Consider the following 18,621-nt stretch of genomic DNA (forward strand, 5'->3'; position numbering starts at 1 on the left):
TCGGGCCGTTGTCTGTTTTGATCTGATTAGGGATGCCAAGCCACGCCATGACTGTCAACCAATGTTGGATGGTCGCTTTGGAGTCGGTTTTGAGGTGTTGTGTGGCTACGATCATTCCGCTATATGTATCTACGGTTACTGCTAGCCACGCTCGAGGTTTCAGCAACTGACAGAGCGTAAAATCCGTCTGCCACACTTCGGAGGCCTTAAGGCCTCTGGGGTTGACTCCACTGGACCACAGTGGTGCTTTCTGGCAATGGGGACACGTGGCTACTATGTGTTTCGCATCAGTGACTGAGATCCCGCATTTCTTTGCTAGCGCTTTAGCTCCGATGTGGAGAGACTCGTGTAGCTGGCGGGCATCTCTTAGCGTCCACACCCCTTTTGCAGCAGCGTCTGCTTTGTCATTGCCGGTTTGGAAAAACCCTTTGATTGGGTCATGGCTGTTGATGTGGATGACTGATATGGTGCCCTTTCTGGAAAAAAGTGCTTCTTCCAGCATGATAGCTGTTGTGGATGTTGACACGCCGGGTCCTGACATGGCTAGGCAAAGCTTAGCCACAAACATCGAATCGGTCACTATGTTGAGGTGTTCCATTGGGAACAGTCCGCACGCTAGTACTACAGCCATCGCTTCTAGCTGCTGGACTGAAAGCGCACGATCGGTCGTTTTAATACAGTGCCATTCTCCTCCTGATTGCCATACTGCTGCTGCGGTTGAGGTCGCTGAGGATGCGTCTGTGAAGACCGTTGGTCCCTGTTGGGGCCGATCCATGATCTTCCTTGGGAGGTCGATGTTGACAATTGCCAGCATTTGAGCCCAGGGGGGTTTTGTAGCATACCGGACTTCTCCGCCAAATCCGACGAGAGCTATAGCTAGATACTCTGACATTGCCACAGATAGCGTTGGGAGCTGTTTGCGGAAGGGTAGGTATATCCTGGCGGGTTCGATGCCTAGGTGTCTTAGGGCGAGTTTTCTGCCTTTCATAATGAGGCTACCGAGGCACTCGACTCCCGGAGAGAATGCACGTGACGGTTTTCCCAGGACTATCCATTGTATTGGTTGAGCTTTTTCAGGAGGTCCCTGGGCTAGTGCCCCTACTCCCCCTCCCTCCGTGAAATGTACATACAGATCGAGTGGTATATCTGGGTCCCACCTGGTGAGCGCGCTTGACGATACCTGTTGCTCGATAAAGTCAAGAGAGTCTATCACTTCCATCGTCAGAGTTTTTTGTTCCCACGGGTTCTTTCCCTTCAGAAGGTCATACAGGGGGGCCATGATCTCGGGAGGGATCAGGACAATGTTGCGGAGCCATTGTAAGGACCCCACTAACTGCTGCATATCATGGAGCGTTTTGATGTTTCGACGGATCTTTATTTGGGGTGGGGTTACGTAGGAACTTGTGATCTCCACTCCCAAAAAGCTCACACATGGTCCTCTTTTAACTTTCGCACTCGCGATCTCGAACCCATTTGTTTTTAAGGTTTCCGAAACTGTTGATACTAGTTGGTCCACCTGACTTCCTGACGGTGCGGCGATCAAGATATCGTCCATATACTGGATGATAGTCGCGGTCGGGTCACTACGCCGAATCGGTGTCAACGCCCGATCCACTGTAATTTGGCAGATGGTAGGCGAGTTGATCATTCCCTGAGGCAGCACTTTCCACTGGAAGCGTAGGTTGGGGCGGTGGCTGTTTGGGAACACGACAGAAAAAGCAAACCGCTCTTTGTCTTCTTCATGTAGGGGTATCGAAAAGAAACAGTCTTTAATATCAAGGACGGCACAAGGTTGTCCTTTCGGTATCATAGAGTTCATGGGTAACAGCGTTTGGACGGGGCCCATTGGTTGGATTCTTTTATTTACTTCACGCAGGTCATGGAGGAGGCGAAACCCCTCGCCTGTTCGTTTGGGTATTACAAAAACTGGGGTGTTCCATGGGCTAGTGGAAGGCTCTATATGACCTTGTTGTAGTTCGCGGTCAACTAGCTCAAGAAGAGCGTCCATTCGAGGCTTTGACAGGGGCCACTGCTCGACCCACACTGGGTCGGACGATTTCCACGTCAGTCTAATTGGTGGGAGTGGGTATGCGGCAGTGGCCCTTACGGTAAATTTGTCACCCTGGCTTTTAATAGGGTTAGGGCGTCCCTTCCCAACAGGGGTGGGACTCCTGACATGACATATGGGAAGAGGGCAATGGTTTTCTCCGGCCCTTTTTCAGTGTGAAGCATAATTGCTACTAATTGAACACTCTTTCGAGCTCGGGTTAATCCCCCGACTCCGCCCACCATGGGGGCGTCTTCCAATTTCCAATGTGGGGGCCAGTTCGTCTCAGGGATAACTGTAACATCTGCTCCAGTATCGATTAAAAAGGGGACACTAATGGTGGTGTCATTTAAGGTATTATAGAGGGAACAGGTCCCCCACACCACTGGCGGGTTATCGCACTTTACTGCCAGGGCCACCCTGGTGTCTCGCCCCCAGAGGGTGGTCCTTGCTGTCCCTGAGGTAGGGACAGGTTTGACTGAATCGTCGGTTGAACCGTAAAGTTGGTCGCTTCTCGAGGGGGTAGCGGGTTCGGGAGCGCTTCGCCCCACCTGGGGTTGGCGTAGTTGGGCCGCCTGGTGTCCCAAGTGGGAGAGGGTTGTGCGCGGCCCAGGCGTCCTCTCCCCTTCCCGTTTCCCTGAGTTTTAGATCTACATTCTCTAGCAAAATGTCCTTTCTTTCTGCAGGCCCAACACGGTCCTCTGGGTCGGTTCTGGCATGGGGGAAGCGCTGTTGGTGCAACCCCCGACCGAGGGCAGTTTGCTACAACGTGTCCCGCCTGGCCACATTTAAAACATGTCATCACATTAGCTATTGCGGTACGAACAGCCACCTGGATCGGGGCTAGATGCTCTTCCTTCGTAACATGCTTAATCATGTCCGCAATGCTCGACCCCACTGGCAGTGACCGTAGGATTTCCTTGGTTGTCGAATTGCACTGCTGACGTAAGCAATCTGCAACAACCGGGCCCTTCGCATCCGCGGGCAGGGTCGAGGAGTCGACCGCTGCCTGGAGGCGATCCACGAATTGCGTAAAGCTCTCATTTTCATTTTGTTTTATTGTGGACCATGGCGATGGCTTGACAATAACTCTAGAGGCTGTGCGAATAGCTTCTCTGGCTGCACGAGTAGTTGTCATTACTTCATGAGCCCGCAGGCCCTGGGCCTGCGCCTGGGGGGTAATCATTGTTGGATCTGTGCCCATCAGCCGCTGCAGGCTGGAGCCATGTAGCGGGTGATCCGCCCCGGTTATTCGGGCTAGTTGTTTCGCACAGTTGTCCTCCCATTCTTGTTTAAAAACAATCATCCCTGCCCCGTCGAAGATCATTCTACAAGTCTGTTTTATATCGAACGGGAGCATATCGTCTCCCCCAAAGACACCATCTATGAGGGTAGAGACCATGGCAGAATTAAGCCCTTTATCCGCAATTGCCTTAACAATCGCTTGTATATCTTTAGGGTTTATTGGTGAGTGGACCCTCTGTCCCCCATCTGTCACCCGGACCGGGAACGCTAGCGCAGCCGATGGGGCCCAGTCGGCACACGCAATTTTTATTTTTCTCCAGTCCGTGAGAGGGATTTCTCCCCTTCGCGGTTCCGCTTTAATTTGGATGGGAATATTTTGGCTCTTGATTTTATTTATCTCTGTTTCCTCCTTCTCTGAGTTTGAATCGGTTGTGAGCCACTCGTCCCAGCTAGTGTCTGATCCAGAGTCGGAACTCGACTGACTGGTTACTTCCGGTTTGCAGTACCTTTTTGTTTGGCTCCGGCCCCGCCCGCTTCCCTTGCGGGCGGGCCGTTCCCGCCCTCCTGGCTCGTCCCGCCCGCTTCCCTTGCGGGCGGTCCGTTCTCGCCCTCCTGGCTCGTCCCGCCCGCTTCCCTTGCGGGCGGGCCGTTCTCGCCCTCCTGGCTCGTCCCGCCCGCTTCCCTTGCGGGCGGGTCGTTCTCGCCCTCTCGATTCGTCCCGCCCTCTGCTCGGCGGGGTGTTTGTCTTATCAGCGCATTTTTTCGGATGGCCGCTCTGATTGGCTTTCCGCCCTTCGCTCGCGATCTCCTCGCCTTCCCGGTCACCCTCATCACCTCTCTTTTTCTCGTTCTCGTCCCCTTCCCGGTCACTCTCATCACCTTTCTTTTTCACGTTCTCGTCCCCTTCACGTTTGTGTGCGCTTGTTAACGCTAACGCTTCCTCCCTGTTCCCACTAAGGGCATCCTCGCCCCGCCCTTCGCCTTCTTGCTCGGCGCCATCTTGGGGCGTATAGGGCGGTGGTGTAGCCCAGACTTCCTCAGACTCTGATTTCTCCGCGGCGCCCCTGGCCTCCTCGGCTAGCTTACCCCAGAAGAATTTAGCTCGTTTCTGTCCGTCCGTAAGTGGATCGGGGTTCGGGAATTGAGGGGACGTGTCGCCCTTTTGCAGATCTTTAGGCTCACTAGAATCGTCATCGTCTGGGGAGTGCAAAGTCTGCGTGGCTGCCCCGACTCCCAATTTCGGGGTGACCAACAAACAGTTCTTTGCCGCCCTCCAGGTGTCCTGTTCTTGTATAGCCTTCTGCAGGGCTTGTACGACTTTCCCCCACGACTTAAGGTTTTTCCCACGACCCGAGGACATCGTCTCTTCGGCTAACGCTTTAGTGCATTTATCCCACACTTCAGGGTGGAGAATATCCACCGGCTGGGCAATGGCCCCAATTTGCAAAAGTCTCGCAACTGCGAGAGTAAAATCTTTGGGTTTACAATCAATACCCCACTGCTTATGTAATTGTGATACGACCTTCACAAGGGCTTCCATCCTCCTTGTTGGTCCGGGAGCGTCCTCCCCGCCGGGCTGGTCCTGCCGCTCCGGCCGCCGTTCACCCGTCCAGGCGACGATTCCCGGGTTTCGGCACCACTTGTTGCCTTCGCAGGCGTGGCGACCTGGTTCAGGAACGGCACGGCGACCAACCCCAGGCCGCTCGGGCCATCAGCTCGCTGACACCAATGTGGTAGACGGCAAATGGCGTTTATTAGTTTGTGACACAGCGTTATATAGCTTAGGTTTATAACCTCACTTCCGTCTGCTTGCATCATAAATTAAACTCTATTGGCTTTTAGGAGAGGGGCCCTAACTTTCCGTACAGCGCGATATCTTCCGGCCGCCAGACCCTAGCTATCTACAGTAAGGAGTCACTAGGGGAATTCACTAGGGGAATTCACAGGCCAGTAAACCTTGTTCCTGTACCCAACTACTATCTGCAGGCATAAAACCTTTGTAATTCAAAATGGAAATTACAAGAAAAAATATCTTCATAAAAGGAGCATCCTTCTTGCCTCTAATGGGTGAGGATTATCTGACTATGTCAAGGAAAAATGGGAGCTGGTTGATCTCACATATTCAGCGCTGTAAGTTGCATCTTTTATAAACTGTAATACAAACTGTGTGGGTGATTTGCTTAGCTCAAAATAATGCTTTTGAAAGAAACAGCATTAATGAGCTCAAAATAAAACCTCTATAGGAAACAGCGTTAATGGGCTGCGGCGTGCCTCGTGCCGGTGTGACCCCCGTGGTGGAGGCAGGTCGCGGCGCCTGCACGGCACGTCAACCCGCAACTTCACAGCGCGGTGCGGTTCGGAAACACTGCGACCTCTCATGAGAATTCAGAGCAAAAGGTGAGCTCCTGTTTGACTCCAATGTTCCTTTTGGAAGAGCAGGCGATGAAATGGATAGCCAGCCGTTTATAGAGGTGCTTCATCAAGCCCGGTATAAGACACAGGCATGCTGCAGTTAACAGTGAAATCCCTTAGTCATTCAAAAATACGTGAATTAATTATTATTTATCCTAGAGAAAACTGTAATATAGCATCAGACAAAGCAAAGTTTAAATGCTATAGTGGACAGGCTCTCTTGGGCTGATATTCTTTGTTAGTCTTGCTACATAACAATTTACATTGTCCAGTTTGTTTATGTGGATAATGCTGTGCAAGAAAATTTCAGCTGTTTTTGTTAGTCTGAACACACATAGCTAAATCTTTAAATGACTGATGTTCTTTCTCCTTATCAGTTCAACAGAACATTCTCTTCCATTTCTAAATTATTCTCCTTTCTAATTATTGTGCAGAATTTAGAAACGAACAGAATTGAGATCTGTATGATTGGATCTATTATGATCTATTATGGAAAAGTGATTTATAATTAGATATAGCTGTAGCGTAGCAACTGCACTCCCTTTCATTCTGGTGGGTAAAATGTGGACTATGTTATGTTGCTAGACTGATAAAGATTGGGACTAGAAGAAAACATGTATTTGATTTTTTTTTTAATTATTTTTTTTGTCAGACTTGCTATCAATCAGGATTGGCATATGTAGCTTTGTGATGTTCCAAGTTTCATTCAAAGGCTAAGTCAAATTTTTATTTAAAATTCTGCATGGGAGGTAATAATTAAATAGCTGCATTTACAGACTTCCAAATACTCTGAAGTAAACTGAGAACGAAAAGAAAAATCACACGCTGCCATCAGTTTGAAGAACTTTATCCAAAAACACAGTTTCTATCCAATATTAACAAAACTTGTCATTTTCACCATAGTAAAAGAATGAACCAGTACTAAGTACATACATAGTGAAAGCAGTCAATAACTGGAAAAGAATATAACAGGAGCTTAAAAGAATACATTTCTGTTAACTAAACTGGCTAGTTACAGTAAACTTAGAGAAAACAGAGGGCATTTTTAAAGTTGTTTTTCTCTTTACAGACAGAGATCCACATTTCAAGAATGACCATTACAATAGTAAATGTTTTTCTTCAAACCAACCCATATACTACAAAAACAATACAGAGAAGGCCTGCAAACCTGTTAATGCACAAAACAGGGTAGCAGAGAGAATGCACAAGAGAATTAAGTTGTCAAGAATTATTAAGAAAAATAACAGTGCATACTAAAGGGCTCCTGTAAAGTTGTTTTACATGAGCTGAAGGATGTCATTTCCATATGATTACGATTTTGCGTAAGTACAGATGCTTTCAGAAGTGGCACTATTTAGCTTATTTTGGAAAAAAAAAAAAAACCACCATGAAACTAGGCAATATTTGAGATAACTGAAAAACAAATAGGCTACCTCACATAGCTAGCTACTGGGTTTATTTACATTAGTTTAAAATTTCAATGAGGCTTTGCACTCCACTCCTTCCAAACTTTGTAACTTCAGAACTGAAAGAGAACTTTGTGACAAAATGAGTATTTCTCAGGTTAGGTGCTCAGACAATAGAAAAAATAGTGCAACTGTTTGCTATGTTATATATTCTTCCAGCTTATCTATCAAAATATTCAGACTTTTTTTTTATTACCTTCTCATTTAAAAAAATACAGTGCTCTGCTTGCTCTGCTTTCTTTCTTTCTTTTGCTTAAGAAATTGCCAACATCATTAGGTATGTTTTAAGCGCCAGCAACCCCGAGCTAGTCCTGCAGGTTGATGCGCTGAAGCAGATGTCAGAAGTGCAGAAGGATTGTTATTAATCCAGTTGACTCCAGGTGGAGGCAAAGGTCCCTCCGGAGAGAGCGGCTTGCAGGCGCAGGAGCTTCGATCGTCCTTGTGAAGGCAGGAACTGAGAAGAGTTTTAGGTCTGGATCTGTAAACAGTTCAATCGTACTCGCTCATTAGCGGGACCAGAAATGCAGCTCAGAAAGCTCCCAAAACCACACCAGAAGAAGCAGGGACTTCTGAGGGAGGCCGTTCAGCAATCTCGGGTCTGGCCGAGGACTACACCTCCTTTTGTTCACAAGGAGATTTAGAAATGTCCAAACTGGCTGCAGCAGCTTGGCTGTGCATCTGGCAACTAACGGGTGTGATGAGAATTGAAACACCCACGGTGTAGCACGTCAGGGTTGTTTGTCTTCACTGAATTAGGCTAGTGGTTAATGGCCTAGTGAGCTTTTCAAGTCTCCTGTGCATGGCACTTCCACTGCCCTTGCCCTACCGCGAGTAACCGCTGATTCCGATCTGCTAAGGGTAACAAGGGACTTCGGGTTCCGGAAAGCTCAGTAAATGCTGACTGTAGAGTGGTGCAGTATATTTATAAAATCTGAGTTTCTAAAAGTTAGCTTTGGGTTGTACAGATACTGACAATACAGTTACCAAGCTTCATAGCCATATTTTACCCTTCTGCTTGGGGGTTTGCTAAGGCAGATAATGACTAAGATCTTCCTACAGGAAGAGACCTTCTATCACTGATCTTTGCGGTTACTGTGATAAGTCCTTACTTATGACTGACCTTACTGTCAGTGAAGGTCAGTCAAGAAGGTGGTTAAGAGGGGCTGAAGAAAGTTGCCTCCCAACCCGAACTATTCTACGATTCTGTGACCATTGCTGGCTACCAAACGTTCGCATGCTCTGATACCAAGGAATGAAAAGAATACAGAGAAGACAAGGGGAGAAATAAAATGAAGGCAGACACATGGTGGTGACAAGGGGTTTAAAAGGGATGGATGCAAGTTCACATCAGGGTACTTTGGGGAATAATGATGCAGCCTAAAGGACACTCCTGAGAGACGTGAGTTGTCTCTGTTCTCAGCCATTGTTAATTGTGGATTATAGTAAGATCCCCTTTGATCCCTATTGACATAAAGCTGTGGATTAAAATGAGGTGATGCTACTGTACAGTTGATACTTGACTCATTAATATTCCATGCTAGGTGTTTTTTGCTGCATGTATTCCACCACCATAGGAAGCTTTTTGAGTATTTTCTACAACTGAAAAACATCTTCATTAGCAGCCTGCATAGGAAAGATAGAATGGGTGGCACTGGCTGCTCCCAAGACTTCCTGAAAAGATGGAGACGCCATTTGTGCTCACACAAAAGGGCTTTTGCCTTGGTACCAACAGATCAAGTCTGCCTATGACTCAGGCAAACCTGCCTTCGGAGATGATTAGATATGTGACAGGTTTGTGTTATCAGGGTTGTTTTCTTTTCCAGTTCCTGGCTGCGTCGCTATACTTCCCAGAACAAGTTACTGCAAAAGTAGGTCTGGTCATGTTGTCTCGGTGTAAATACTCTGGTATTGGCCAGAATGAGTTAAAATTGCTATATATTTTGTTCTGCAAAGGCACATATCTCCCTGGAGTCTCCTGGGTAGACAATTGGACACTTTCCTCCTCCTTTGTGCCTGAAGGGCCAAGAAACAAAATGGAACGTGGTTGGTCCCTAGCTGTTAGGAGCTTCCTATGCTTCTAGAGAATAGCATAGTGATGCTGTTTAAGTTGGAAAGACACGGTAAAAGGCAAAGAGGAGTTGTATGAGAAAGCACAAAAGGTTAGTGTCAGATCAAGGGCAGTAGGAGACTTTAAGGCCTCAGAATGCTTTGATTTCTTTAGGATGTTCCCAGAGCAGGGGTAAAAGGGTTAACCACGTGTTAAAACATTCCTGTCTTTACCTTCTGGGTGGTGGACCAATGTACCAATAACAATATACCTGGCAGAATATTGATTTCTGGCTCTTCTTCTGCCAATGGAAAAAATGCACTTGTTTCCCTGAGGATTAGCAATCTGTAAGACGAGGAGGGACATGCTGTAGCTGATGGCTAGTTCCCTTAGACACACAGCCTGAGCTGAGTTTAAGAAGCCAGCAGGGCTCAGAGGGGCAGAGCAGGAGTTAATGAAGCACTCAGCTCTGCCTGTCAGAACCCTGATGTCTGACATTATCACCAGGGACCCAACCGCCCTTTTCCTTTCTGTGTATTAACCAGATGAAATTCAGTTCTCTAGAGCTCTGGATGCTCCAAAAGTACAAAAGTGTTTTGATCTTGGATTCTGATTTTTGGCTTATTTCTCTCAATAACTGAAATCATCCTTAAAGAGAATAATTTTTCAGATTCTGCTCTGTGATTAGCCACAGGAAACCCAGCAAAATTACATCGGATAAACAGACAGAGCTATGTGAAATTAATAACACTCAGCAGCCTGCAGAGAAATGTGAAGAGGATATTAACAACTGGAATTGTCTGAGAATAGCAAAATGAAAGCTTGTAATAATAGACAAAACAACCTATAGACTAAGGACTCGGGTATTTGTTTGGTCACAGACACAAAGGCACATTTTCCCTTTATCTTCAAAAGGATGTACAGGATAAGACTATAATGGCTGGCCGCTTCCATTTGCTCTTGATTTGGCACTTGTTATTACAGGCTGCTCAGCAGTTTGGTGGGATGCTGACCACCCTCAAGTCCCACTGCAAACAAGGATTTGGGGGGGGGGATTTCATTGCTTCTGAGGTATCTATCAGCCCACTTGCCCACTCAAATGCCTAAATACATTATTTGTAGCAGACAAGTCTCCCTGCTACTGTTGTTGCATCAGTTTCAAAATCTGTTGTTCAGCTTTGCAAGTGTGTTGACACGGAAATACATCCTCCTGCCTCATTTTAGTTTAGGAGGATGCTAATATTGTGGACAAGCACAGACTTCTAGCCCTGCAGATAAAAATGTAACAGGAGTAGCTATGTGGGTTTCTCTACCCCATTCTCCTATCATCTAATGTGCCTTTGCACCCACCTACATCACTGTTCAGCTTTCAGGCTCTTTGCCATGTCGAGCTGCTGCCTGCTTAGAGCAAAAAATTCTTAGGAGATAGTTCAATTATTTGATATGTTGCTATCGATGGCTAGAGGCCATGGCTAGTTGAGACGTGTTAGGGCATCCAGCTTGCCTACCTGCTTCCTGTGGCTCATTAATGGCCTTGCAGAGCACAGACATACGGTACTGCTTTTTGTGTGTTTGTACAACGACCTTTACAACACAGCTAGGGGTCTAACACTGCACATAAAGCGAAACGCTTTCTGTCTACTACAGAGCAAACTTCAATCAGGATCTTGTAACTTATCGGTGCTAGATCTTCTGTAAGTGGAATCCTGCTCTCATGCTGGTACACGAAGTGCTCAGCAAAGCACAGAGCCCTCTTCTGCATTTACCGAAGAGCTTCAGAGAACAGCTCCGGGCAGTGTGTTCGGGCTTCCTCATCACCCCTCAATGGGTGACAGCAGTGCCTGGCTCCAAGGAAAGGAGAAGCTACAGTGCTCCAAGTCAAGCTGCGTTGACAGTTCAGGGTACAACATATGCCCACATAAAGAAGCGGTAACGCAGTTCACAGGACCTATGAAACATCTACCTTTCATCCGCTTCTCCACTGCCCTCTGCCTTCTCTGAAGTTAATGATGGATGAGTCCCCTTTTCCAGCAGTTGAATTTAAACCTTCCCTATTCTTCCAGAATATGGAAGTGGTTGTAGTGGGTGAAGCCAGAACACAACATCCAGAAACACACTGTGCATGTTATCACTATCAAAGGAGATCAGCGTCTGACCCAGCTCTGCCCACCTCATCAGGTGTATATTCTGTCCAGACTCTTGCACACAGTATCCTTGCACCTGCATCCTTAAACCATTTTTTCTCAACAGAAAAGCTGCACAGTTAGCATCTTGAACTAAGAGACAGGAAATGCCTGCACTTGCTGCCTGCACCCAGTTTGCCATGTCACCCTGTCAAGCCAATTACTTTAATTAAAGTTCTGTCTGGCCCTTCTTGACAACTCAGCCTCTAACGATGAAAATATGTGATGATCTGGATAAAGGAGGCAGAACTCATTGTTTTCCAACACTCCTGCTATTATTATCAATTTCACATGAAAGTAGGGCACTTAGTCTCTGAGAAAAGCAACACAAAAATGTCACTCTGTTTCATTAGCAGAGTGGTGGTTCTTTGCTGTTCCTGCTCTAACACCGTTCATGGGTGAAGAATTCAGTCCAGTGCTTTGGGAAAGAGACTGGCAAATTCGTTAAGCAGTAGGATAATCCCACTGGGCAAGTACCGTACTGTCAAAATGGGTTTAATCATGGTGGAAATGTTTTGCTCTTCATGCAAAACCAGTGCTTCCAAGTTCTGGCATAACTAGAGAGCCTACAGAAACACTGAAGAAAAGTCCACAAGTAACTGATACAATTACAAATTGTAATACCAGGAAATGGCTGGGGACAGTACATTACACCAAGCAATATTTCCATGGGTCTTACGTGTTCATACACTAGACCTTGTCCTGCTCAATTCTGTGTTGGAAACTTCTCTGCAGCCTTCCAACCTCACTTAGCTTGCTTTCTGCTCAGCAAGAATAAGGAGTATAAGAACAGGGAAGGTACAAAATTTATGCAGCTCCCCTGTTTTTTATTATTCTCTGCCTATGAAGGAACGAATAGCTATTTTAGGACAGTGAAAATAATCATTTTTGTATCATTCTTAAGACTACAGCTATTTTATTAGACAGAATCTGCTTTCTGTTCAGCTGAGCTTCCAGCACTGGGCTCCTCAAACTTTTTCCCGGCACCGATCTCATCTGTCCTCAACCATCTTCACAAAATCCTGCCTCGAAACAGGGAAATAACTACACACACAGAAGCTCAGTTCCTCAAGCGAGTTGTCTTTTTTTTTCTCATCCTCAAAATAACTTAGTTTTTCTGCCCTCTGCTAGCTCTGTTTGCACCTTTCCCAGCTTTAAAGGCCAGTTCATAGAGAGAGAAAAAAAATATACACAGTGACTACTGAGTAGTTATAAATACTGATTTGGGGCATATTGCTTTGATTCAAGTAACTGTCCACCAGCCCTGCAGAAAAATGGGTTTAAAGAGAAAAGAAGAAACTCCAAACCTCTCTATACATTCAGAAGCTCTTAGTCCAGCCTCAAGCTCCGTGGCAGGCAAATGTCAAAAATAGTCTCTGTGCCTGGAGACAAGGCTTTCTGGAATTAGGGTAGTAGCTGTATGAGACAGAAAACCAATACAGTACATGCAGACATAGAGGAAGAATTTGTGCAGACATTTTATAGATTTGTGTTTGTTTTTTAAGGGGGAAGAGGAGGATTGCCAACAGAGGTGACTTTTTTCTCTTCCCTCAAGATTTTATAATCTCTGAAACATGGAAGGCTACAGCTTGTTTTGAAAAGATAAAGCTCTTGAAAAGGAACTGCTCATGGGAACAATGCAGGGAAAATGTTGTCCCTCAACAGAACAAATCCAAATGATAATCACAGTTGTTACCTAGAGCAGGCTATACAAAAATCACTTCCAGGAGCCTCATCAGAACTCAGAGACATATTAATACTGAAATACAAGCCCTTGCGTATTTATCACTCACTACATTTTTTGTGCTGTTTCTACCCCAGGACATACCTGACTCTTGCACTCACTCCCTCGCAAGCACAAAAATCGTTCTTTCAATTCTGTTTTTCTCATAGACATCATTCATTGTTAATTAGGCTTTGCAATTTCCCCACATTCTCTTGATACACCAATAAGCTTACAAAAGTACATGGCTGCCTTGGGAAATCTGGATTACAGTGAAATGAGCTGAAAAGCATGGTATTTGTCCTTTGTTTCCTGGAAGGGACACATCTACAAACCACTGCAATCCAGTACCTCTAGACAGCAACGGGAGCTTGTGCTGCTGCTCTGTTTAACGCTTCCTCCTCTGGAGTGCAGAGGGTCTGTGGACCAGCCACACCTTGCAATAGCTGTGCCTCCTCCTGCGAACAGCAGTCAGGTTCAGCATCAATTCATAGATTATCACATCCAGTAACTGATATTGGAAGGCAAATGTTAGATAGCGCACGTCTGCCTGTCACAGCTTTAAGACTCATGATTTTGAACACAGCCTGGTGTGTGCACATGCTCAAGACTCACACATGATGAACTTGTACTTCATGAGAACTGAGCCGACGCCGACCATTTGCTCCATCTGGAAACCTAAGATGTCCAGCAAACATGACATAGAACAATTTCATACAACGTTATACAGCAGTAAAAAAATGCACAAAAAAGCTGACAAAACCCAGAAAAGCTGCTAGAAAAATCTAAACAGTAGAAAATAAGCACTTTCTATATAAATCTCACTTTCTCTTTGTATTTACTATATCCATGTTGGTCTCTCTTTTATTACATTTCTGTATAAAACTGGTATTGGCTCCGTTCTCAATTAAAGCTCTTGCCTCCATACACTTTGCAACTGCATCCAAACTTTCTGCCATCAAGATTAAAGATGATTAACTTGCATTTCATTTCATAGATTGTGGCAGTACTTAATCCACAACGTCCCTACCTATATGTATTTATATAGATATACACATATATATACACACACGTACACATGACAAATACTGTGGCAGTTATCCTCTCTTTTCCAGTGTTTGGAGTGACAGTCATCCTAGAAGGTGAAGGCATACACGACCCCCACAACCACAATATTTCCAATTGTTGCTATTATTGCAATCCATAACAATATGGCATCATTTGAAGAACGGGATGTCTCTTCTGGTGGATTCTGCATGGAGGAAGCTGCATGGACGTTGGCTGACGAGTTAAACAAGGAGTACTCTGTACTAAAGTCCTCGTTGGGCGAGTCCATAAAGGCTCCTCCCATAACAGGAAGCTGTGAAGAAAGATATAGCAAAATTAGACTGAAGACCAATATCTGTATTTGCTTTGTCTCAAAGTCATTAAAAAAGCCTAACCACTAGCAAACCTGCAGAATTCCTGAGATTTCGTGTATGTGGTGCTTATCTGTCAGGAATACCACAGACACGCACTTTACAATATTTCTTCCATCTGTTAGAATCAGTATCACTGCAGAAAACATGGATATTACATGGAATATATACAAGAACTAGCATGCAGGCTCCGAGTCAATCTAAGTAATATTATGCATTTAGAAAGAAGAGACACAGCTATCCACAAAACACTCGCATACCAAAATGTAAGTTTAGAGCACCATGATTGTTTTGTGACTACGAGCAACGGTATCATACCACTGTAAGGCATTCAGCAAGCACAGTGATGATGTGACGCAGAAAATTCGTGCTCCTTTTATGTATCATTGGGAAGTGAACCCTTGATTTATGTAGAGTTCATGAAAAAACATATGAATTGCAAAAGTTCTTACTGTAGAACAGGTGGAGTGTACTCAGTGCACTGACTTCACTTGCAAAACACACCACTGCAACAATTCAGGATTTATAAATCTATACAATGGAAAACTTCAAATTAGATTTTGAAAGGGTCCGTAGCAATGATGTAAGCGGCAGGCTTCCAGCACTTCTCCCACTCCAGACTTCTACTGAGAAGGACAAAGTTTCTTCGGTGCTCTGAGCGGATTTCTTAGTGGTACCAGGAAAAGTTCTCAGTAAGACAGCAGTTATTCGATGCAGGAATATGGAAAAGTTAAAGAAAAAAAGAATTATTTAACCTTGTCCTTATACCGGTTCCAATTGTCTTCCCAACTTCATCCTAGATCACAACACATATTCTTCATGGTTCAACAACTCTCTTACCCTCTACATAGTGGTGTAAAATTACATCCTTCTGCAAATGTATAGATTCCTCATTCAGGCAAGAGAAGGATACCTACTGTAGTACTAACACCGTCTACTACTAAAAAATAGTTCACACAAAAGCTTTGTGCTTCCATGCTTGTCCCTAATATGTTTGGGAACACAGATCTGGGTGAGTCTCCCCTGGCTCACTGAGTGCAGTCTCATGCAAGTAGAGGACATCGTTTCAGAAAAAGCTGCAGAATATCTACTTCACGTATCTATAAATGCTCAGGACACATGCTTCTGAATATCCTGTAAAAAGCCAAAGATCTGCTCAGCAACCTCAGGAACTGCAACTGTTACATGCTGTAGGAAGAGCACGAGCAGAGTGGGTATCGTAAAGCCCCAAGTCTTTGCAGACCTCAGTAACTAAAGCTCACAGAGGATTTGTAGCAGGTACTTAGACCAAACCCATGGCTTCACGGGGAAAAAAAAAACCCCAGAGCCATATGTCCAAATCTCTCTGCCAGCCTGACCAGAAGGGACATATTCCATCATGTCATTGATGACTGGTTTGATCTTGAGCAATGAGTAAAACCTAGACATCAGTGTATCCTACGTACATTCTCCTTTCAGACCTGGTAGAACTCCAGTGCTCCAAGGAAAGCTGAAAAAGTCTGGGAATGTTCTCCTTAAGAAAAACTCTTGCTGCAACACCAACCAACCTTTCCTTGCCCCCAGTGGTTTCCATGCCGCTGCTATCATCTTCCAACCTTTAGACCCAATTACAATCTCCTGTTTTACACCCCACTTGTAAATGCTTTTGGGTTTTTTCCATTATTACTCTTTGCCTTTCTCAAGGAGCTTTCTTCTACACATGAAACCCTCTGGCTCAGTAACAACAAAATAAAAATCCTTTCTGCTGTTACACTAGTAGTAGTACTATTACAACTAGCAGCAGCACAGTAGTTGAAGTCATCACAGCCTGTGAATAACAGAGGAACCAACCTTGCCTTCGCTCAGCCACGTCACAGAACGCTGCGTTACCATCAGCATTAAATTGCCATGGCAAATACTCACAGGACTGGTAAATCAGTCTCTTTCAACACCTTGTCCTTCAACTCTTGCATCACATTTTGACTCTCCCAGTACCCTCTCCCTCTGGTACTGAACTACCCCCCTCCTGCCTGAGTGCAGCCACGCTATGGAGGCCGCTCAACAGGACAGGATTTGAGGATAAGCCACCTCTCCTCTCCATGGTGGTGGCTGCAATCTACAAATTAGAGAGAAGTATTCAAGAAGCTTGAGAATAAAGGAGCTTTTTTTGCTTGCTACCCATAACATGTTACAAAACTATAAAAGACAGCCTCTCTTTCAAAGCTGACTCATGAACAAATTTCATCTGTACTAGAAAATATGTCACATTCAAAATGAAACAGAGCATTATGAAAGACCACAACGGATACATCTTACCACCTACTTCATGTTTAATAAAATTATCTTTGAGATCAAATATGGTTAGACAAAAGCAGTTAGCAAGAAACCAACCAGGAAATTGCAAAAGTCAAGTCTGATACATTCCTCTTGCATCAAAGATTTTTGCTGCCAGTTTCAACACAGAGTGTGTTTTAAAGAGAGCAAAAGCTTCCATTTTACAACAAGCCCAGCTCGATGTTTTGAATCCAACTGCAACGGCCTTTTTAATGTCTTGGGATTTGATAAAGAAAACATTGCTCAGTTTAATCAGGATTTCTTTTTGTGTAGAGATTCCCATAAAAGGCGATTCCAACTTCAAACACAAAAAGTGTATTTATGCAGGGATGTGTATTTAACAGCTATGGAGACACTAGTTCAAGATCTTCATGGCAAATGACAGGCATACATTTACCATACTGGCAGCAAAATGATCAATCTGAGGTTGTTTGCCTCTTTAGCAAACCATTTTAAGGGTATCGGCATTTAGGATGGTCAATTCTGCAAAATCTTTCCACTGGAACAACCATCCAAAATACAGAGGTACACATACATGTGCATGTGCCCAAGACAGTGGGAGGCCATGAGCGCTGTTCTGGTTTTCGGGCCACATACTCTGTGCTCCCAATGAGTTACTGGAAGTGACAAGCTTCCACCCTGATAGTCCACCTGGCGCGGTCACAGAGGCAGCACAGCCACACGCCACGCTGCAAATGATGTCAGATCTGAATCTCCTCGTCCCGTCTGAGGCTCAAACAAGCTGTTTGCACCATCTGCGGGGAACGCATGGTGAAACAGGTCATCTCAGTCTCCAAAAGGTGACCTGATATAAGGCACTGGCATTCAGCACCTGCCATGGGATCTTTCTGTAAAATCGACTTCCAGTTCTGCTGTTTGTAGGTCAGTAGCACTTCACCGCAGATCTGGAAACAACCATTACTGCCCATTTCCCGTTTGCAGAAATTGCCTCTTACTAAATGCATATTCCCCCCTTCTCACTGCTAAAATGGCCTCACAAAAGAGCAGAGAAATGGCCACATGGTATCAGACAGAAAGTTCACCTCCCTTGTGCGTTAGCTTCAACAGTGGCCGTAAATAGGTGCTTAGGAAAGAGTAGGAGCACAACAGGGCAAGCATGCCTGATACTACTCCTTAACAACTCACAGCCTCCATCTTTTTTCAGCAAGCCAGGTGCTATTGCTATGGATTTAATAACTCACAAAGAATTTTGCTACCATGAACTTGTCCAGCCTCCACCTTCTCAGTCTGGCCTCTTACGGCCACTTAAGAGTAAGGGTTGCCCAGTGATTAGAGTCATGTAAATCATCCTTCGGAGATGTGCCCATCTCTCCACTAGAGAGAGGGAAGCATGGATGATTAATATCAACTGGATTATTAGTATCAACAAAATGTCTTTTTGGTAAATTAAGTTCAGTGAGATGAATCTGATCCTCAGTCTCGATGTCTTTGTTCTCCCAGAAGGTACAGTGTCTTCCCTCCGCGGTCTTCCTGGAGATTCTAAAGGCTGTGAGATATCCAGACCTGACGCGAATGGGAGTTGTGAAGGGCCTGTGATAAACAGCAGGCTAAGGGTAGAAAACGCGCAGTGCTTTCTGTGCTTGCTCCATGTGCCTGTCCGTGCCTCTACAAAGCAAATATACGCCCCGTTACATCAGCCAGAACCCCCCCCCCGTGTCACCGCCGTTGACGTGACCTGCAGTCTGTTTTAGCCTCGGGGGGGGTTGTAGTTCAGACAAACCTGTGCAGAGCCTGTGCCACCCTCCC

The 18,621-nt window shown here is 45.3% G+C and overlaps 1 protein-coding gene across 1 annotated transcript; it reads right to left on the reverse strand.

Moving 5' to 3' along the window:
- Positions 1–14,258: 14,258 nt before the first annotated feature.
- LOC309405996 (uncharacterized protein C14orf132) lies at positions 14,259–17,783 on the reverse strand (the record flags this gene model as incomplete). The annotated part of the gene is made up of 2 exons (XM_082000977.1): positions 14,259–14,483; positions 17,607–17,783. The coding sequence occupies 2 exons, from the start codon at positions 17,781–17,783 to the stop codon at positions 14,259–14,261; spliced, it is 402 nt and encodes a 133-aa protein (XP_081857103.1).
- Positions 17,784–18,621: the final 838 nt, after the last annotated feature.

The sequence above is a fragment of the Phaethon aethereus genome (assembly GCF_964289735.1).
Source record: "Phaethon aethereus genome assembly, chromosome: 5".
NCBI lineage: Eukaryota > Metazoa > Chordata > Aves > Phaethontiformes > Phaethontidae > Phaethon > Phaethon aethereus.